The sequence below is a fragment of the Daphnia magna genome, linkage group LG1 (genome assembly GCF_020631705.1).
Source record: "Daphnia magna isolate NIES linkage group LG1, ASM2063170v1.1, whole genome shotgun sequence".
Taxonomy (NCBI): domain Eukaryota; kingdom Metazoa; phylum Arthropoda; class Branchiopoda; order Diplostraca; family Daphniidae; genus Daphnia; species Daphnia magna.
Genome location: NC_059182.1, coordinates 5,256,803 through 5,278,940, shown reverse-complemented (window position 1 = coordinate 5,278,940; position 22,138 = coordinate 5,256,803). Strand labels below are relative to the sequence as shown.

The following is a 22,138-nucleotide window of genomic DNA, read 5'->3' as shown; positions in this document are numbered from 1 at the left end:
GGTAAACTTGCCTAATGTTAATGGCGTGTGTAGCTTCTTATGCGGTCGCCAACCGTTCCACTAGTGGCTCGCTATCTAAAGATAGATAATAATAATAACACGAACAAAATGAAAAACCGACGTCTTTTCCACTTTCACGTCGCACAGCTGTACGTTCACAAAATGAAACAGCATGGACATTGTTATTAAATCCAGTCCATAAAGCCAGAAGCATCGACAGGTAAAATCGTTTTTGACTTGCTCCAATTCAACAACATTTATTTATTTATTTATTTTTTTTTTAATTTCACGTGTTACTTTTAGATTTGACTACGATTTCTAGCCGATAGAGAAATCGACCTGAGAAGGAAAGGTGTCGACCGAATTACAATCTGCTACTTGGCATCTTGTTGGCGCTCTTAACAAACGACTTGTATTTCTCGCTCCAGTACGAAAATATTGGCGCAGTCATTCTACAACACACCGACTCATTTTTCCAAGGCTGGATCGAACCTCGACGAGGAAAAAATATTAAAATAAAAAGTTTGTCACGAGCATGTGGTTATCATCAGGTAAAAAATTGGAATGCGATGTATTTTAAAATTTAACTTTAGAAATTCCAGAACAAACGTTTGAGTCTTTTTTTTGTTCTTTCGTTCCAGTTGCACGGAAAACGAAGTGCGGAAATCATTCAGTGTCTAAACTGTTTTCTTTAAAATATACTTCCCGCCAAAGGGAAGAAGAAAACGATGTTTTGCGGTGTTGAACGGACCCCGTTATGTCATCTTATTCATTGCCATTTTAACAAATGCTAAACGGCTCTAAAACGCGTTAAAGTACTGCAAGAATGTTATTGTCTTAGCTACTGTTATATTCCCTGATTTATTTTTGTAAACGCTTTTTTTTAAATTTTATTTTTCTTATTAGGCAGTTTGTTAAAACAGAAGCAGGTGATGGACGTAACCTCGTTCGGTAATTAGCTAATTATCAGACAAGGAAGGGCCGAGACAACAATCTGCAGCCGAGATTATCGAGAACGCTCGTCATGCAAAAACAGGTGACATTTTTTTTTTTTTGTCTTTGAAGTTCGTGATTTTTTTTAAATTCAGATTGTATGGCAGTTGATGTGGTAATCAACTTGTCACCTTGATCTTTTTTTTCTCTTTCAAATGGAAAGAAGGAAGGGAAAACAGTTTTAAATAGTTCCCATAATATTGAACCCATTTTGCGTGCCATAGTATTCCATGACAGAAGACAGTTAGCCGACTGCGTTTATTGTTTCGTTGTTGGGGAGTATTCATACCATATTAGGGCAACCGCAAAATGAGGAAATCGTGTACAGTAGATAAACGGATGATAACTGAAATGCAATTCTTTCGCTATGTATATGCTGAACATCAATAGGAGGAGGTTCATTGAGGGGGCATTTACCGTACTAATAATGTCAATTCTTTCATCCGTGTTGTACTAAAAATAGAATTGCAATTGAAATAATTGATTTTTACACACACACACAAAAAAGGTTAACATAACGGGCTGTTATGATTTTATCCATTTCGTGATCAGACATTGCCTTGTGTACACGTCCGCCCCGGAAACGTCGAATTCCCGAGTTCGATTGATCGTGAATTAATTACGATAGAATAAAAAAATAAATAAATAAATAAAAAAAACGACATTGCCATTTTGTGAGCCTTGATCCAAATTGTCTAACGAAGTTCTAGATGACAAAGTGCCCTTGTTCTCAGAAGGTTCTCGCAATCATAAATTGACGGGGGCAAACGTGTCCTGGCATATAAAAGATGAGTGCATATTCGGATCACGGTTGTGAATAATATTGTTGTTGTTCAAAATTTCGTGTGATGCCGCTCACGCGCGGGTGTCAAAAGAGTGGGTTTCTCCTACCTGATTGCTGTCTAACCAAATGGGTTGTGTCTACGCGCTTAGCAAGCACTAATAAATATGTGTACGCTCAACTCGTGAAAACCACGAGGAATGAAAGTCATTTTCCTACCGACGATTTCATGACTCACGGAAAAATTCCTGTCGAAATGTACTAATCAATTTATAGCTCACGAAAAAAATAAATAAAATGTAGGACGTTTCATCTGGTGAAGCTTTGCTTTGGAGAATTTATATGCTTTTTTTTTTTTTTTTCATTAACAGTTAATTTTGGTAAAGACGAATTTTATTTTGTGGGTCAGGTGATGGTAGACCAGAATGATATGCACGGGTGGTTTCCCTTCTCAGGCCAGCTGCAAGAGCCGCAGAAGTAGAGGCACGCAGCCTGGAACATGCTGTTTATCGTGAGCGATTGCTCGTCATGGGTAGTTGCGGTGATATGCTCTGCAACGTAGCCTAGTTTTTTTGGTTTTTTTTTAAGATTAAACCGCAACAAATTATTACCCTTTTAACATTTTCAATGTCTTCAGTCAATAATAATGGATTGGTCTAGGTCATGCGAATTAAGCTCGGACTGTATAACTTCTGGCCCAAATGGAACAACATTTATGTCCTCTTTAAAGTGAGTGCTTTAGAGATGGACGCATATAATAACGCACATTTTCCCTACATTTTTGGGCTATTCATCCCATGTAAATAAAACTGTCGAAAACAGCTTTGGATGATAAGGTGCGTGTAGCAAAAACTTTTAAAGGTGCATGACCCCGCTGTTTTAATTATGATAGTGTTCATTATAACAAGTTTAAGAAGTTTCTCTAGTTTGACTTCCTTAGTCTTTTCTATCGCACGATACGAAATTACACAAGGTCGACCGGTTGGATTGAACACCTGGAAAATGCAGGAACAAGTTTACATAAAATCCAATAATCATGACCTTCTTTGCTGTGCAGATTGAACACATACAACCTGCGAAAGTCCCTCCTCGATGGAGTTTCGTGCAAAAAAATCTACGTTTATAACGCCAACGGCAGCGGTCAAATTATTCGGTTGGATTGCGTGGCAACGTCCTTCGTCGTGAACGACAAGTGAATGTGCAGAACTTTGAATGCATTGGAATGCCTTTCTACATTTCTAATTTATGCATTTGATGAAACTAGTCAAAAAGACCGGGATTTAACAATTCCTTAGTTATGATAGTTCACATGCACAACGCACACTGGGATAATATTTAAATATTCTGGGGTAACTCACGCGTCACTCACACAACCGATTCGTTAATCGAGATAACAATCTGTCTGTCAGCTGTCAATCGTGAGAGTGTCTTCAATCAGAAGATGCCTAAGTGTGTTGAAATTGAAGGATAAGACTGTAGACAGTAAACTATTCACAAAGAAGTTTATCAAAGGAAGCAAACACAATCAGACGGAAATGCACATTTTAACGCCCTTGATTTTCTCCCGAATTTTTGGGGTTTTTAAATGTATAGTTCATCCACTAATTATTTATTTAAACAATGCGAATAAATGGACTTAAGATAGGAGTATTGCTTAAGGTTTCACTAGAAAATGTTTTGACAATTCTAATATCAATAAGAAACGCATATTTTCACTTTGGTTATAACTGTGTGAAACTGTGTGTGATGAAAAATTCGTGCATTGCTGATGCATATGAACTCGCCTTTGCTTCGGGCAAGGGCAAATGTATATAAGCACTAGTTCTTGTTCTGTTAAGAATGCGTCATTATGTAGAGTACCATGTAAATAATCCGTTGTTGAATTAGAACCAAAGATTATTCGTTATGCAACTCATAAAAAGCTTCTAGGGTAAATAGGCTCGAGGGTTCTTTATGTTTAAAAATCTTAGTACTGAATGGTTATCGGGCATTTTGGCACGAATTCTTCCAATTCAGCCATATCAAAAGTCTCGTGTATCGACACATGAGTAATGATTTCATTTAAATCATAAGATTTAGATTTTGTTCTTTCCGGTTGTTAACAGAAAAATCGATAGAAATCAGATATCCAATCGATATCGAATCCGTCAGCTGAGTTCTGTCAAGTCTAAAATCCCAAGTCTGAAATCCAACTTGGGGATGTTGTTTACTGACAAACTGCTTTGCTAGTATATAGAATCACAGTCAGTTTTCATTAACCGCCCATCGTTCAATTGTTGCGGTCGTCTATAATACTCATCGAAACAATGACTGAGGCACTGAAACCAGTTTTTAGGTATTGCGACGTTTTTTACGTCGTCCACTTCAGTTTTCAAGTAATAAATTATTTCTTTTTAATGATCATTACAGTTACATTGATAGCAACAAGGACAAGTTTATTAAAAATTTGAATGAAGCTGTTGCCATCAAATCAGTTTCTGCATGGTAACTTTATAAACAATAATACATACTTGTTTAGAATACATGATTATAAATATTTATAAACCAAGGCCCGAGACTCGCCCAGAAATTTTCAAAATGGTAAAGTGGGTTGCAGCCAAGCTTGAGCATCTTGGAGCAACAACAGACCTGAAAGATGTTGGCAAGCAGGTATGATGACAAAGTTGATTAAGATTGCTATAATCTATTACACAATTTTTATTTGGCATCAACTTTAGAAATTGCATGATGGGAGCATTTTAGATCTGCCACCTGTTCTGTTTGGTAAACTTGGGAATGACCCTAGCAAGAAAACTGTAATGGTGTATGGCCATTTAGATGTTCAGCCAGCACTAAAGGTTCTTATATTGAACCAATTTCTTCATTAATTTTGTGTGCCAAAATGTTAATTTCCTGAATTGAAAATGTGTTTGGAAACAGGAAGATGGGTGGGACACAGATCCATTCGTGTTGACAGAAGTTAATGAAAAACTCTATGGCCGAGGATCTACTGATGACAAAGGACCAGTGCTTGGTTGGATTCATGCTATTGAAGCCTTCCAGCAAACTGGCCAAGACTTGCCAGTCAACATTAAAGTAAAGCTTATATAGAAAAACATTGCTGTCTATGTAACTGATTCCATTTGTTGCTATTAGTTTTGTTTTGAAGGCATGGAAGAGTCAGGAAGTGAAGGTCTGGAGGAGCTTTTACACAAAGAAAAAGACGCGTTTATGAGTGGAGTCGATTTCGTTTGCATTTCCGACAACTACTGGCTGGGAAAAAACAAACCGTGTCTGACCTATGGTCTCCGCGGTTTATGTTATTTTGAAATTGAAGTCGCCTGTGCAGAAAAAGACCTCCATAGTGGTGTTTTCGGTGGTTCAGTGTAAGTATTCTTCTGTCACGTAACGTTACACGGGACAAGATTAAAAAAATTATTCTAATATAGACATGAAGCCATGGCTGATTTGATTTACATGATGAACACATTAGTGAATAATAAAGGTGAAATTTTGGTACCTGGAATCATGGATGATGTAGTACCTGTCACTGATGAAGAATTAGCGACTTATACTACAATTGATTTCGATCTTGACAACTACAAAAAGACATTGGCTGCAAACATTTGCTTCACAAAACTGATAAGGTGAGCTAAAACAAATCGAATATTGAATTTAATTCTTCTTTAACGTTATTTTTTCAGTCAAAAACCCTCATGCACCGATGGCGTTTCCCTGCGCTTTCTTTGCATGGAATTCAAGGAGCGTTCAGTGAACCAGGGGCAAAAACTGTTATACCAAGGAAAGTTTCCGGTAAATTTTCCATTCGTATTGTCCCTAATCAAACCCCTGAGAAGGTAAATCAGGTGGTAAACGATTACCTCAACGAAATGTGGAAGCTGCGCGAAAGTCCCAACGAAATGAAGGTGATCAATCATCATAGTGGAAAGCCATGGATGGCAGATCCCTTCCACCCTCATTATCTGGCTGGTCAGAAAGCACTTGAAGAAGTTTATGGATGCAAGCCTGACCTTACACGCGAAGGAGGATCTATTCCGATAACTTTAACGTTTCAGGTATTTAACTGTGATATTTGTGATTTACGAAACTTTTAACGCACCAGTACTTCTAGGAGGTGACGGGCAAAAGCGTAATGCTGCTACCTATGGGTGCCGCCGATGACGGTGCCCATTCACAGAATGAGAAAATCGATATTCGTAACTATATCGAAGGGACCAAGTCATTGGCTGCATATCTGTATCACGTTGCACACTGATAAAAACTAATTTAAGATATCGAAACTAATCCCACCATCCTGTGTTACAACAATCTTCAACCAGTTTGTTGTAGCTGTTGATTGCTCTGTTCTTGTATTCTGATAATCTTTCAATGGAATTTAGCAACACCTTTTTTTTTAATACGGTGTGGGTGATAAGGTAGTGAATTCGATAAATAAAATTTATATACAATTGCTACTGTTGTCCACATAATTTAAAGAAAAGTTTGTATGGCTGGATTGGCTGCTCTTTTGGTATAAAAAATCCTAACGTTTATTTAAAAAAATTGTCCAACGGTGGCGCCATAGCGGCAAATCTTGCGATATATGAAAAAAACAACTTGGTCTCCGCGAGACGGTCTCGAAGGGTCGAGACCGTCACCCGTACATCCCAGTGGGACTATCCCGGCCCTCTGATTGGCTCTCTCCCTCTCCTCACCCTATAGCCCCTCCACCCCTTCTGCTTGTGGTGTGTGGCCTGTGGGGCTGTGGCGTGTGTGGAGTAGTCGGGCTGCCGCCTTCATTTGTTTGTTTTTCATGTTTATTTATTTATGATTATTTATGTTTATATTTATTGTCTCTAACTTACTATTTTGTTAATAAACTATTTGTATCTTCATTATATCGTTTTAAATTTTATAGCACAGGAATAAATTAAATATTGGTGTGTTTTCATTATAACTATTGTGAATTGTCATCCACGGGCAATTGGGTTGGTGCGGGTCGGAGAAAAAGGTTAAAAACCCGATTTTGGGAGAATCGGGAAAACTATATGTCCAAAAGTTTTAATACTTATAGGAATGGATAAATCTTGATAAGGTCTATCCAATTCTGCAAAAATTTTGCTTAGGGTGTACTAATTAGGAAAGTAAACCGCTTCGCCATTTTACGGGTAGGTCGGTGCGGTTTAGCGGGTCAAAGGAACCCCCCTCATAAAAATACGTCATATTTCAATAATTTATTGCGGGAAAACTATAAGGAACAAATTAATAAATTTTGCAGAAATGGATAGCTCTTAGTAAGCGCTATCCATTTCTGTAAAATAATTAACATAATTTTCATAAACAAACAAATTTTGGACAAGACGTTGTTTGTAGTTTTGCGCTCTAGATATATATCTAGATCCAATAGACTTAAGTAACAATTGAAATTTTTTAAAACTTTTTTGTGTATGAATATTTTTTCGTTATTGTTCGTTTTTTGTTTTTTATTTATTAATTTATGCTATTACACTACTTATACCTTTATTAAATCGCTTTTCAATTTATAAAACAGGAATGAATTAAACATCGGTGTGTTTCCATCAGAATTATTGTGAATGAACTCTCATGGGCAACTGGGTTGGTGCGGGCTGGAGAAAAACGGTTTCCAACACCCGATTTTGGGACAATCGGGAAAACTATAAGTCCAAAAGTTTTAACAATTATAGGAATGGATATATCTTGATAAGATCTATCCATTTCTGTAAAAAATATTGCTCAAAAATTTCCTTATTGGAGAAGTAAACCGCTTCGGCATTTTTCCAGGTAGGTCGGTGCAGTTTAGCGGGTCTAAGTTAACCCTTATCTCCCAGCAATACGGGAAATTTAAATAATTTTTTCGGGGAAACTATAGGACCAAAATTAATAAATTTTATATAAATGGATAGCTCTTGATAAGGGCTATCTATTTCTCTATAATTTATGAAAAATATTCATGCTAAAAAGTTTCAAAAACAATGAAAATTATTACTTAAGTCTATAGGATCAGAGTATATCTCTAGAGCGCAAAAACTACAAAAAGTTCTTGCCCAAAATTTTTTGTTTATGAAAATTGTCTTAACTATTTTACAGAAATGGATAGCTCTTGATAAGAGCTATCCATTTCTGTAAAATTTATTAATTTTGGTCTTATAGTTTTCCCGCAAAAAATTATTTAAATATTAAGTATTATTCGGGGGTGGGGATTACAAGATACCCGCTAAACCGCACCGACCTACCGGAAAAATGGCAAATCAGGTTACTCTTCCAATAAGTAGTTTTAAGCAATATTTTTTGCAGAAATGGACAGATCTTATCCAGATATATCCATTCCTATAAGTTTTTTAAGTTTTGGACTTTTAGTTTCCCTGATCATTACAAGATCGGGTTTTGAACCTCCAACCTAAGGCCCATGGGATGACAATTTACACTAATTTAAGAAAACACACTGGTAATTAATTCAATCTATTATATAAAATGAAAAAAACAATTAATTTAAGTAAAAATATTGTATTTGTAAAACTTAATAAAGAACAAACAATAAATGTAAATAATAAAAATACATGAAAGAAACAAACAAATCAAAGCGGCAGCCCCACGGAAAACCACACTGTGTACATCAGGAAAATGTGGGAACGGAAAGCAGAAAGACATAGAAGGATGTAAGGGTGAAGAGAGCCAATCAGAGGGCCGGGATAGTCCCACTGGGATGTGACGACGTCTCGACCCTTCGAGACCGTCTCGTGAGACCAAGTTGGAAAAAAAGGAGGGCGAGGAGTCGAAACCAATTTCGGGCGAGTAAGACGTCGGTAAAGTAGTCGACTCCAATAATAATTTCCAATTGAATCGTCTGGATTTTTGCAAACCGGCCGGAAAGACGAAAACTAGCAACCTAACCACCGAGAATTACTTTTTGAATTTGGTTTCTAACTCCTTGTTGATAAGACAGTGGTTTATTTCTTTTTCTAACATGCCAAACCCTTCTTTGAAATGGCGTTTAACTTGGAACCCCATCAACTGGACAAACCCCCAGGCTTCAGTTTTTGAAGCCAGCCCCAGCAAACAACTCCAGGTAAACATGTCTTATCTTGGTATTAAACCAGCTATTTGATTGTATATTTGTTTCATGCTTATTATGTTAGACAAATAAATTTAAAAATATATTCCTCATTAGTTATAACAAATTTAAGACTTACCACCAGCTTAACAACTTATCATTCATGTTAATGTGTAGTCATATTTTACCTCACATTAAACTTTCTTATTTTTCTTATTACAGCATTTGGGGCACCTGCTACAACCACTCCTGCCCTAGGATCAACATTTGGACAATCTGCTACGGGTGGCTTTAGTTTTGGACAAACAACCACAGCCCAGCCACCAGCTACGGGGGGTTTGTTTGGTGCCACAAAGCCAGGTCTCTCTTTCGGAACAGGATCCACCTTTGGGGCCCCAACAACATCTGCTGCCGCAACACCAGCTTTTGGACAACCTGCAACATCAACCTTTGGGTTTGGAACATCTGCAGGAACAACCCCAGCATTTGGATTGGGAGCCCAGGTGCCTACAGCCGCTCCAGCCCCAGCATTTGGTACTGCTTCAACAGCAACCACCGGTTTGGTTTTGGTCAGAGTGCTGCAGCTCCTGCATTTGGAGCTGCACAGCAGCCAGCTACCCTTCATTCTCATTCAGCACACAGCCAACATCCACTTCAGTAGCATCACCATTTTCATTGGGCTCATCAACAGCTCCCGCGTCGTCTTTTGGGCAAGCGTCGGCTCAACCAGCCTCTGGACAGGCATCGTCAGCTCAGCCAGCCTTTGGACAGGCAGCAACTCAGCCAGCTTTTGGACAAGCAGCAACCCAGCCATCCTTTGGACAGGCAACAGCTCAGCCAGCCTTTGGACAAACATCAGCTCAGCCACTTTTGGTCAATCAACACCAGCCTCCCAAAGTGGTCTAAGTTTCGGCCAGACATCCACGCCAGCTTCGACAGGTCTTAGTTTTGGTCAACCAGCAGCAGTTCAGCCAGTTGGTGGTGGCCTTTCTTTCGGCCAAACAACTACACCAGCTTCGACTGGCCTCAGTTTCGGTCAACCAACTACAACTTCGTCAACTGGAGGTTTCGGCTCTGGAGTCAGCCCTCTACAACATCTACGGCTGGAGGTTTGGATCTTCAAGTTGGTGGTGGTCTTTCATTTGGTCAGCCAGCAACCACCGGGGCCACGGGAGGCTTTAGTTTCGGTCCGCCAGCCCCACTGCTGTGGCAACACCGGCAACTGGAACCCTTAGCTTTGGTCAGCCTGCTGCGGTTGCAACTACGACGACTACCACACCTTTTAGTTTTAATCAGCCAGCACCAACCGCCGCAACGACTTCAGCACCTCCAGCCTACAGTTTTACTACTCCAGCATCCACAACAGGACTCAGTTTCGGGACGCCGGTCACTTCTGCCGCTACTCCGGCCGCTGGTGGATTCTCGTTAGGGACCGCCTCAGTTTTACCAACACTTGGTCAACAGAGTGGAACGACTCTTCTTTGGACAGCTACTGCAACAGCTTCCGCTTTACCTTCATTGGTGCCCCAACAGCCACCAGTGCTGCTCAACCTACACTTTCTCTCGGCACAACAACGTCTACACCCTCATTTGGAGACGCAACAAACGGCAACCAGCAGTGCCGTACAACCTGCTCAACACTCAGTTTCGGATCAACCACAACCCCGGCAACAGGTATATTGAGCTCGACATATTTATTTTTCATTAATAAATGTTTTCCAAAATTGTATCTAGGCTTTTCATTTGGAGCTCCAACAACGACCGCTGATGCAACAAAAGTAGCTCAACAGTTGCCCCAGCTACTACTGTTACCCTGTTTACATCCACACGCCGTTTCTTCTGCGCCATCCTTCAGTTTTGGAACAATTCCGGCAACAACTGTCGCAGTGGCCCAGCTACAACAACATCCATTGTCACCTCGTAATAGTTAATATCATTGCATTAATGAAATGATGTAATTTTTATAAGAACGATCTTAACACAGAACGTCAGCAACCCCATCAAGCACCGCTAGTACACCTGCCGTTGGCGCTGCCCTGACTTTCCGTCAATTAGAAGAGTCAATTAACAAGTGGTCAGTTGATCTGGATGAACAAGAGAAAACTTTTAAATCAAGCCAATTCAGTAGCCTCTTGGGATCGACTTTTGGTTTCAAACGGTGAAAAGGTAAGGTGAAATGAAGATTATTCCATGTCCCACATACTAAAAACAATAACACAAAGTAAATTTTATAGATTGTCGCATTGAGTGACTCTGTGAACAGAGTCAGAAAGATCAAGTGCGTTTAGAGTCAGGGAATTGGATTTCGTCCGTGCCCAACAACGTGAACTTGAAGAGATGCTCATTCCGTTGGAAGAGAGCCTTCAGCAAGAAGTGAACAACATGCCACACGATACGGAGCGCGATCACACGTACGTAATTGATTTTTCTACTAGTCCACCATTTTTAATAAATGTGTTGATCCTTGTAATATACAGATATCAGCTAGCGGAGAATATCGATTCACAAATGAGGCGATTGGCCGACGACCTAAAAGAGATTATCGAAAGAATGAATGCGGCTAGCAGGCACGAAGCGACAGCTGATCCGGTATTTGTTTCTTTTGAAAAAGCCATCCTTGCGTACTGTTACACTCATTTTGTTTGCTATCAGATTGCCAAAATAGCGCGAATTCTGAACGCTCATACAGACTCCCTTCAATGGGCAGAATCCAGTTGTACAGCTCTGCAACGCTAAACTTGACGATGTAGGACGTGGACTTGAACAGCAGCGCAGAGACCAAGATCGTTCTTTCCGTTTTGCCTAACTTTTTGCGAACAAGTAGCGTTTCTTTTCCTTTTGGGCTCTTAAAACTATCGATTTCTGATGGAAGTTCGTAAGAACTAAAATATACATTGCTAAGTATATTCTGCTTATTGCAGTTGTTCAGCTTATACGCTTCAGCATTTGTAAGTCTACATAATAGAAAGATTACCTTTTCTTCTTAGGATGCACACTCATTTGCAATTAACAGATCAGTTTTTCTCATTGTAAAGACAAACATTGTCAGTTAAGTTATGGAACTACTAACTGTGATGCACAGAATGTCATACTAGCCTTTAGTATACCGAAGGCTGTAGTCATGTAGTTCAGTAGACTAGAGGTAATTATTGACGTCAACTTGCTTTTGATATGGACGCCTTATTATGTCATTTCGCAATATGTTGTGATTCTGAAAGGATTTTGCAACGAAAAATCTTTAGATAAGAACGCTGAAAACTTCCGTTTCGTAATAAATCAGTATTTACTACGGAAGCTTTCAGGCGAAATGTCAGCTTCTTCGAAGCTGCATCAACAAGATATGCGGACTCACAGCAGAAATGTTTATTTTCTTTTCTATTTGCTTTTTTATATAATAAAATTCCTTTCATTTTAACATTCCATTAACGTAAACCCAACAATTCGGTAGCAGACAAGCTATGTATGTCTGAAACCCCGAACTTCCAGGTTCCACAGCACTCTCATAAGATGCTAGTGGAGTGGACCCATGTTTTTATAAGTCCTGTTACATTTTAGCTGCAGATTTTCATTTATTATTAAGTATTTCACAAGTTAAATGTAGACATTCTTTATTTATAACAATTAAGGTGTTTTTATTGTTAGATTTCTGGGTTTTTTAAATGTGCAATCTTAGCGTACGTGGGTCGTAAACCAACCTGTACTTTCAGAACTGTAAACAATCCTGAACGTTAACAATTATTTGTATCGGTCTATTTTGCAACTAGGCAAATCTTGTTAACAATTTAAAAAGAAGAGTGTAGCTCATTTTTTGATTTCCAAATTTAAATTTCCGGTTATACTTCCGGTTTTAAAATGGCAAATTACTCTCTATTTGTTGATCTGCCGAAAAGATTCACACTTTTCATGATCCTCATCAAATTTGAGGTCGACTACATGGATCAGCTCAAAATACCCGAAAATCGTAAAAATCGCAAATTTTCCCTGAACTAGTTCATGAAAAATCACGATTTCGTTCAAATCCGGCTTTGGCTAAAAACAACGCCATTCCCACCCGAAATTTGATAAGGATCACGAAAATCTGATTCATTTTGTTATGAGACTAGGGGCCCTCACTCCGTTCAGGAAGTTCCCGATAGGGGTACGGCCTGGTCGCCAATTCCCCATAATATCTCGGAAACCGTTTGCTCTTCCGGCAAAACAGACTCCGTATACATGTCCTATGAGGCGTGCGCTGATCATCAACGCCTTCATCCCGCCTTCCCACTTTTGTCAAAATCTACCAAAAACGACATCTCTTGAAATTCTCCAAAAATCACACGGAATAATCGAAATTGAACGCTGATTTCGATTTAGTTATTGGTTTTCTCGTTAAACCAGCCGTTTCAAAAATTAACGAAACAGTGCTGTTAGCGCAACAACTTAATTTAGGGTTTTTAAGGATTAAATCAAAAACTATAAGACCAATAGGAAAATAAACCTGATTTTCGTGATTTTCATTCAATTTTGATTCGAATTCATGTATTTTAAGCAAAATTTGAAATTTGGCCAAAAAGAAAAAGTGGGAAGGGTATAGCCTTCCCACTTTTGTCAAAATCTACCAAAAACGACATCTCTTGAAATTCTCCAAAAATCACACGGAATAATCGAAATTGAACGCTGATTTCGATTTAGTTATTGGTTTTCTCGTTAAACCAGCCGTTTCAAAAATTAACGAAACAGTGCTGTTAGCGCAACAACTTAATTTAGGGTTTTTAAGGATTAAATCAAAAACTATAAGACCAATAGGAAAATAAACCTGATTTTCGTGATTTTCATTCAATTTTGATTCGAATTCATGTATTTTAAGCAAAATTTGAAATTTGGCCAAAATGAAAAAGTGGGAAGGGTATAGCCTTCCCACTTTTGTCAAAATCTACCAAAAACGACATCTCTTGAAATTCTCCAAAAATCACACGGAATAATCGAAATTGAACGCTGATTTCGATTTAGTTATTGGTTTTCTCGTTAAACCAGCCGTTTCAAAAATTAACGAAACAGTGCTGTTAGCGCAACAACTTAATTTAGGGTTTTTAAGGATTAAATCAAAAACTATAAGACCAATAGGAAAATAAACCTGATTTTCGTGATTTTCATTCAATTTTGATTCGAATTCATGTATTTTAAGCAAAATTTGAAATTTGGCCAAAATGAAAAAGTGGGAAGGGTATAGCCTTCCCACTTTTGTCAAAATCTACCAAAAACGACATCTCTTGAAATTCTCCAAAAATCACACGGAATAATCGAAATTGAACGCTGATTTCGATTTAGTTATTGGTTTTCTCGTTAAACCAGCCGTTTCAAAAATTAACGAAACAGTGCTGTTAGCGCAACAACTTAATTTAGGGTTTTTAAGGATTAAATCAAAAACTATAAGACCAATAGGAAAATAAACCTGATTTTCGTGATTTTCATTCAATTTTGATTCGAATTCATGTATTTTAAGCAAAATTTGAAATTTGGCCAAAAATGAAAAAGTGGGAAGGGTATAGCCTTCCCACTTTTGTCAAAATCTACCAAAAACGACATCTCTTGAAATTCTCCAAAAATCACACGGAATAATCGAAATTGAACGCTGATTTCGATTTAGTTATTGGTTTTCTCGTTAAACCAGCCGTTTCAAAAATTAACGAAACAGTGCTGTTAGCGCAACAACTTAATTTAGGGTTTTTAAGGATTAAATCAAAAACTATAAGACCAATAGGAAAATAAACCTGATTTTCGTGATTTTCATTCAATTTTGATTCGAATTCATGTATTTTAAGCAAAATTTGAAATTTGGCCAAATGAAAAAGTGGGAAGGGTATAGCCTTCCCACTTTTGTCAAAATCTACCAAAAACGACATCTCTTGAAATTCTCCAAAAATCACACGGAATAATCGAAATTGAACGCTGATTTCGATTTAGTTATTGGTTTTCTCGTTAAACCAGCCGTTTCAAAATTTAACGAAACAGTGCTGTTAGCGCAACAACTTAATTTAGGGTTTTTAAGGATTAAATCAAAAACTATAAGACCAATAGGAAAATAAACCTGATTTTCGTGATTTTCATTCAATTTTGATTCGAATTCATGTATTTTAAGCAAAATTTGAAATTTGGCCAAAAATGAAAAAGTGGGAAGGGTATAGCCTTCCCACTTTTGTCAAAATCTACCAAAAACGACATCTCTTGAAATTCTCCAAAATCACACGGAATAATCGAAATTGAACGCTGATTTCGATTTAGTTATTGGTTTTCTCGTTAAACCAGCCGTTTCAAAAATTAACGAAACAGTGCTGTTAGCGCAACAACTTAATTTAGGGTTTTTAAGGATTAAATCAAAAACTATAAGACCAATAGGAAAATAAACCTGATTTTCGTGATTTTCATTCAATTTTGATTCGAATTCATGTATTTTAAGCAAAATTTGAAATTTGGCTAAATGAAAAAGTGGGAAGGGTATAGCCTTCCCACTTTTGTCAAAATCTACCAAAAACGACATCTCTTGAAATTCTCCAAAAATCACACGGAATAATCGAAATTGAACGCTGATTTCGATTTAGTTATTGGTTTTCTCGTTAAACCAGCCGTTTCAAAAATTAACGAAACAGTGCTGTTAGCGCAACAACTTAATTTAGGGTTTTTAAGGATTAAATCAAAAACTATAAGACCAATAGGAAAATAAACCTGATTTTCGTGATTTTCATTCAATTTTGATTCGAATTCATGTATTTTAAGCAAAATTTGAAATTTGGCTGTAATGAAAAAGTGGGAAGGGTATAGCCTTCCCACTTTTGTCAAAATCTACCAAAAACGACATCTCTTGAAATTCTCCAAAAATCACACGGAATAATCGAAATTGAACGCTGATTTCGATTTAGTTATTGGTTTTCCTCGTTAAACCAGCCGTTTCAAAAATTAACGAAACAGTGCTGTTAGCGCAACAACTTAATTTAGGGTTTTTAAGGATTAAATCAAAAACTATAAGACCAATAGGAAAATAAACCTGATTTTCGTGATTTTCATTCAATTTTGATTCGAATTCATGTATTTTAAGCAAAATTTGAAATTTGGCAGAACGAAAAAGTGGGAAGGGTATAGCCTTCCCACTTTTGTCAAAATCTACCAAAAACGACATCTCTTGAAATTCTCCAAAAATCACACGGAATAATCGAAATTGAACGCTGATTTCGATTTAGTTATTGGTTTTCTCGTTAAACCAGCCGTTCCAAAAATTAACGAAACAGTGCTGTTAGCGCAACAACTTAATTTAGGGTTTTTAAGGATTAAATCAAAAACTATAAGACCAATAGGAAAAATAAACCTGATTTTCGTGATTTTCATTCAATTTTGATTCGAATTCATGTATTTTAAGCAAAATTTGAAATTTGGCAAATGGAAAAAGTGGGAAGGGTATAGCCTTCCCACTTTTGTCAAAATCTACCAAAAACGACATCTCTTGAAATTCTCCAAAAATCACACGGAATAATCGAAATTGAACGCTGATTTCGATTTAGTTATTGGTTTTCTCGTTAAACCAGCCGTTTCAAAAATTAACGAAACAGTGCTGTTAGCGCAACAACTTAATTTAGGGTTTTTAAGGATTAAATCAAAAACTATAAGACCAATAGGAAAATAAACCTGATTTTCGTGATTTTCATTCAATTTTGATTCGAATTCATGTATTTTAAGCAAAATTTGAAATTTGGCTAAATGAAAAAGTGGGAAGGGTATAGCCTTCCCACTTTTGTCAAAATCTACCAAAAACGACATCCTTGAAATTCTCCAAAAATCACACGGAATAATCGAAATTGAACGCTGATTTCGATTTAGTTATTGGTTTTCTCGTTAAACCAGCCGTTTCAAAAATTAACGAAACAGTGCTGTTAGCGCAACAACTTAATTTAGGGTTTTTAAGGATTAAATATCAAAACTATAAGACCAATAGGAAAATAAACCTGATTTTCGTGATTTTCATTCAATTTTGATTCGAATTCATGTATTTTAAGCAAAATTTGAAATTTGGCTTAATGAAAAAGTGGGAAAGGGTATAGCCTTCCCACTTTTGTCAAAATCTACCAAAAACGACATCTCTTGAAATTCTCCAAAAATCACACGGAATAATCGAAATTGAACGCTGATTTCGATTTAGTTATTGGTTTTCTCGTTAAACCAGCCGTTTCAAAAATTAACGAAACAGTGCTGTTAGCGCAACAACTTAATTTAGGGTTTTTAAGGATTAAATCAAAAACTATAAGACCAATAGGAAAAATAAACCTGATTTTCGTGATTTTCATTCAATTTTGATTCGAATTCATGTATTTTAAGCAAAATTTGAAATTTGGCTAAAATGAAAAAGTGGGAAGGGTATAGCCTTCCCACTTTTGTCAAAATCTACCAAAAACGACATCTCTTGAAATTCTCCAAAAATCACACGGAATAATCGAAATTGAACGCTGATTTCGATTTAGTTATTGGTTTTCTCGTTAAACCAGCCGTTTCAAAAATTAACGAAACAGTGCTGTTAGCGCAACAACTTAATTTAGGGTTTTTAAGGATTAAATCAAAAACTATAAGACCAATAGGAAAATAAACCTGATTTTCGTGATTTTCATTCAATTTTGATTCGAATTCATGTATTTTAAGCAAAATTTGAAATTTGGCTAAAGAAAAAAGTGGGAAGGGTATAGCCTTCCCACTTTTGTCAAAATCTACCAAAAACGACATCTCTTGAAATTCTCCAAAAATCACACGGAATAATCGAAATTGAACGCTGATTTCGATTTAGTTATTGGTTTTCGTCGTTAAACCAGCCGTTTCAAAAATTAACGAAACAGTGCTGTTAGCGCAACAACTTAATTTAGGGTTTTTAAGGATTAAATCAAAAACTATAAGACCAATAGGAAAATAAACCGATTTTCGTGATTTTCATTCAATTTTGATTCGAATTCATGTATTTTAAGCAAAATTTGAAATTTGGCTGGAGAAAAAGTGGGAAGGGTATAGCCTTCCCACTTTTGTCAAAATCTACCAAAAACGACATCTCTTGAAATTCTCCAAAAATCACACGGAATAATCGAAATTGAACGCTGATTTCGATTTAGTTATTGGTTTTCTCGTTAAACCAGCCGTTTCAAAAATTAACGAAACAGTGCTGTTAGCGCAACAACTTAATTTAGGGTTTTTAAGGATTAAACAAAAACTATAAGACCAATAGGAAAATAAACCTGATTTTCGTGATTTTCATTCAATTTTGATTCGAATTCATGTATTTTAAGCAAAATTTGAAATTTGGTTAATGAAAAAGTGGGAAGGGTATAGCCTTCCCACTTTTGTCAAAATCTACCAAAAACGACATCTCTTGAAATTCTCCAAAAATCACACGGAATAATCGAAATTGAACGCTGATTTCGATTTAGTTATTGGTTTTCTCGTTAAACCAGCCGTTTCAAAAATTAACGAAACAGTGCTGTTAGCGCAACAACTTAATTTAGGGTTTTTAAGGATTAAATCAAAAACTTTAAGACCAATAGGAAAATAAACCTGATTTTCGTGATTTTCATTCAATTTTGATTCGAATTCATGTATTTTAAGCAAAATTTGAAATTTGGCTAAATGAAAAAGTGGGAAGGGTATAGCCTTCCCACTTTTGTCAAAATCTACCAAAAACGACATCTCTTGAAATTCTCCAAAATTACACGGAATAATCGAAATTGAACGCTGATTTCGATTTAGTTATTGGTTTTCTCGTTAAACCAGCCGTTTCAAAAATTAACGAAACAGTGCTGTTAGCGCAACAACTTAATTTAGGGTTTTTAAGGATTAAATCAAAAACTATAAGACCAATAGGAAAATAAACCTGATTTTCGTGATTTTCATTCAATTTTGATTCGAATTCATGTATTTTAAGCAAAATTTGAAATTTGGCTGACGAAAAAGTGGGAAGGGTATAGCCTTCCCACTTTTGTCAAAATCTACCAAAAACGACATCTCTTGAAATTCTCCAAAAATCACACGGAATAATCGAAATTGAACGCTGATTTCGATTTAGTTATTGGTTTTCTCGTTAAACCAGCCGTTTCAAAAATTAACGAAACAGTGCTGTTAGCGCAACAACTTAATTTAGGGTTTTTAAGGATTAAATCAAAAACTATAAGACCAATAGGAAAATAAACCTGATTTTCGTGATTTTCATTCAATTTTGATTCGAATTCATGTATTTTAAGCAAAATTTGAAATTTAGTAATGGAAAAGTGGGAAGGGTATAGCCTTCCCACTTTTGTCAAAATCTACCAAAAACGACATCTCTTGAAATTCCCCTCCAAAATCACACGGAATAATCGAAATTGAACGCTGATTTCGATTTAGTTATTGGTTTTCTCGTTAAACCAGCCGTTTCAAAAATTAACGAAACAGTGCTGTTAGCGCAACAACTTAATTTAGGGGTTTTAAGGATTAAATCAAAAACTATAAGACCAATAGGAAAATAAACCTGATTTTCGTGATTTTCATTCAATTTTGATTCGAATTCATGTATTTTAAGCAAAATTTGAAATTTGGCCAAAATGAAAAAGTGGGAAGGGTATAGCCTTCCCACTTTTGTCAAAATCTACCAAAAACGACATCTCTTGAAATTCTCCAAAACACACACACGGAATAATCGAAATTGAACGCTGATTTCGATTTAGTTATTGGTTTTCTCGTTAAACCAGCCGTTTCAAAAATTAACGAAACAGTGCTGTTAGCGCAACAACTTAATTTAGGGTTTTTAAGGATGAAATCAAAAAATTTAAGACCAATAGGAAAATAAACCTGATTTTCGTGATTTTCATTCAATTTTGATTCGAATTCATGTATTTTAAGCAAAATTTGAAATTTGGCTATAAAAAAAAGTGGGAAGGGTATAGCCTTCCCACTTTTGTCAAAATCTACCAAAAACGACATCTCTTGAAATTCTCCAAAATCACACGGAATAATCGAAATTGAACGCTGATTTCGATTTAGTTATTGGTTTTCTCGTTAAACCAGCCGTTTCAAAAATTAACGAAACAGTGCTGTTAGCGCAACAACTTAATTTAGGGTTTTTAAGGATTAAATCAAAAACTATAAGACCAATAGGAAAATAAACCTGATTTTCGTGATTTTCATTCAATTTTGATTCGAATTCATGTATTTTAAGCAAAATTTGAAATTTGGCCAAAATGAAAAAGTGGGAAGGGTATAGCCTTCCCACTTTTGTCAAAATCTACCAAAAACGACATCTCTTGAAATTCTCCAAAAATCACACGGAATAATCGAAATTGAACGCTGATTTCGATTTAGTTATTGGTTTTCTCGTTAAACCAGCCGTTTCAAAAATTAACGAAACAGTGCTGTTAGCGCAACAACTTAATTTAGGGTTTTTAAGGATTAAATCAAAAACTATAAGACCAATAGGAAAATAAACCTGATTTTCGTGATTTTCATTCAATTTTGATTCGAATTCATGTATTTTAAGCAAAATTTGAAATTTAAAACAAAAAAGTGGGAAGGGTATAGCCTTCCCACTTTTGTCAAAATCTACCAAAAACGACATCTCTTGAAATTCTCCCAAAAATCACACGGAATAATCGAAATTGAACGCTGATTTCGATTTAGTTATTGGTTTTCTCGTTAAACCAGCCGTTTCAAAAATTAACGAAACAGTGCTGTTAGCGCAACAACTTAATTTAGGGTTTTTAAGGATTAAATCAAAAACTATAAGACCAATAGGAAAATAAAAACCTGATTTTCGTGATTTTCATTCAATTTTGATTCGAATTCATGTATTTTAAGCAAAATTTGAAATTTGGCCAAAATGAAAAAGTGGAGAAGGGTATAGCCTTCCCACTTTTGTCAAAATCTACCAAAAACGACATCTCCTCGAAATTCCCCAATTAAACACACGGAATAATCGGAAATTGAACGCTGATTTCGATTTAGTTATTGGTTTTCTCGTTAAACCAGCCGTTTCAAAAATTAACGAAACAGTGCTGTTAGCGCAACAACTTAATTTAGGGTTTTTAAGGATTAAATCAAAAACTATAAGACCAATAGGAAAATAAACCTGATTTTCGTGATTTTCATTCAATTTTGATTCGAATTCATGTATTTTAAGCAAAATTTGAAATTTGGCTAAAATGAAAAAGTGGGAAGGGTATAGCCTTCCCACTTTTGTCAAAATCTACCAAAAACGACATCTCTTGAAATTCTCCAAAAATCACACGGAATAATCGAAATTGAACGCTGATTTCGATTTAGTTATTGGTTTTCTCGTTAAACCAGCCGTTTCAAAAATTAACGAAACAGTGCTGTTAGCGCAACAACTTAATTTAGGGTTTTTAAGGATTAAATCAAAAACTATAAGACCAATAGGAAAATAAACCTGATTTTCGTGATTTTCATTCAATTTTGATTCGAATTCATGTATTTTAAGCAAAATTTGAAATTTGGCCAAAACGAAAAAGTGGGAAGGGTATAGCCTTCCCACTTTTGTCAAAATCTACCAAAAACGACATCTCTTGAAATTCTCCAAAAATCACACGGAATAATCGAAATTGAACGCTGATTTCGATTTAGTTATTGGTTTTCTCGTTAAACCAGCCGTTTCAAAAATTAACGAAACAGTGCTGTTAGCGCAACAACTTAATTTAGGGTTTTAAGGGATTAAATCAAAAACTATAAGACCAATAGGAAAATAAACCTGATTTTCGTGATTTTCATTCAATTTTGATTCGAATTCATGTATTTTAAGCAAAATTTGAAATTTGGCTGGACGAAAAAGTGGGAAGGGTATAGCCTTCCCACTTTTGTCAAAATCTACCAAAAACGACATCTCTTGAAATTCTCCAAAAATCACACGGAATAATCGAAATTGAACGCTGATTTCGATTTAGTTATTGGTTTTCTCGTTAAACCAGCCGTTTCAAAATTAAACGAAACAGTGCTGTTAGCGCAACAACTTAATTTAGGGTTTTTTAAGGATTAAATCAAAAACTATAAGACCAATAGGAAAATAAACCTGATTTTCGTGATTTTCATTCAATTTTGATTCGAATTCATGTATTTTAAGCAAAATTTGAAATGGTTGTGGTCGAAAAAGTGGGAAGGGTATAGCCTTCCCACTTTTGTCAAAATCTACCAAAAACGACATCTCTTGAAATTCTCCAAAAATCACACGGAATAATCGAAATTGAACGCTGATTTCGATTTAGTTATTGGTTTTCTCGTTAAACCAGCCGTTTCAAAAATTAACGAAACAGTGCTGTTAGCGCAACAAC

General features: G+C 36.2%; 3 protein-coding genes and 1 long non-coding RNA gene across 4 annotated transcripts; all 4 read left to right on the top strand.

Moving 5' to 3' along the window:
* The first annotated feature begins 512 nt into the window (after nt 1–512).
* On the top strand, nt 513–1,453 carry LOC123472529. Its single transcript, XR_006646975.1, has 3 exons — nt 513–551; nt 642–815; nt 907–1,453. It is a non-coding gene; the product is annotated as an uncharacterized LOC123472529 (long non-coding RNA).
* Nucleotides 1,454–3,931: 2,478 nt separating this feature from the next.
* On the top strand, nt 3,932–6,224 carry LOC123466513 (cytosolic non-specific dipeptidase-like). The gene is given in 10 exon segments (XM_045174091.1): nt 3,932–4,109; nt 4,184–4,258; nt 4,324–4,423; nt 4,492–4,611; nt 4,694–4,849; nt 4,910–5,139; nt 5,203–5,374; nt 5,377–5,400; nt 5,458–5,829; nt 5,886–6,224. Coding segments are annotated over 10 exon segments (1,422 nt in total). The 5' UTR covers nt 3,932–4,080; the 3' UTR covers nt 6,030–6,224.
* Nucleotides 6,225–8,846: 2,622 nt separating this feature from the next.
* On the top strand, nt 8,847–10,607 carry LOC123469352 (nucleoporin NSP1-like). The gene is made up of 5 exons (XM_045168161.1): nt 8,847–8,859; nt 9,048–9,934; nt 9,976–10,065; nt 10,122–10,499; nt 10,560–10,607. The coding sequence occupies exons 1-5, from the start codon at nt 8,847–8,849 to the stop codon at nt 10,605–10,607; spliced, it is 1,416 nt and encodes a 471-aa protein (XP_045024096.1).
* A 408-nt stretch (nt 10,608–11,015) lies between these two features.
* On the top strand, nt 11,016–11,811 carry LOC123469351 (nuclear pore glycoprotein p62-like). Its single transcript, XM_045168160.1, is given in 6 exon segments — nt 11,016–11,046; nt 11,114–11,118; nt 11,121–11,236; nt 11,303–11,414; nt 11,478–11,558; nt 11,560–11,811. Coding segments are annotated over 6 exon segments (417 nt in total). The 3' UTR covers nt 11,632–11,811.
* Nucleotides 11,812–22,138: the final 10,327 nt, after the last annotated feature.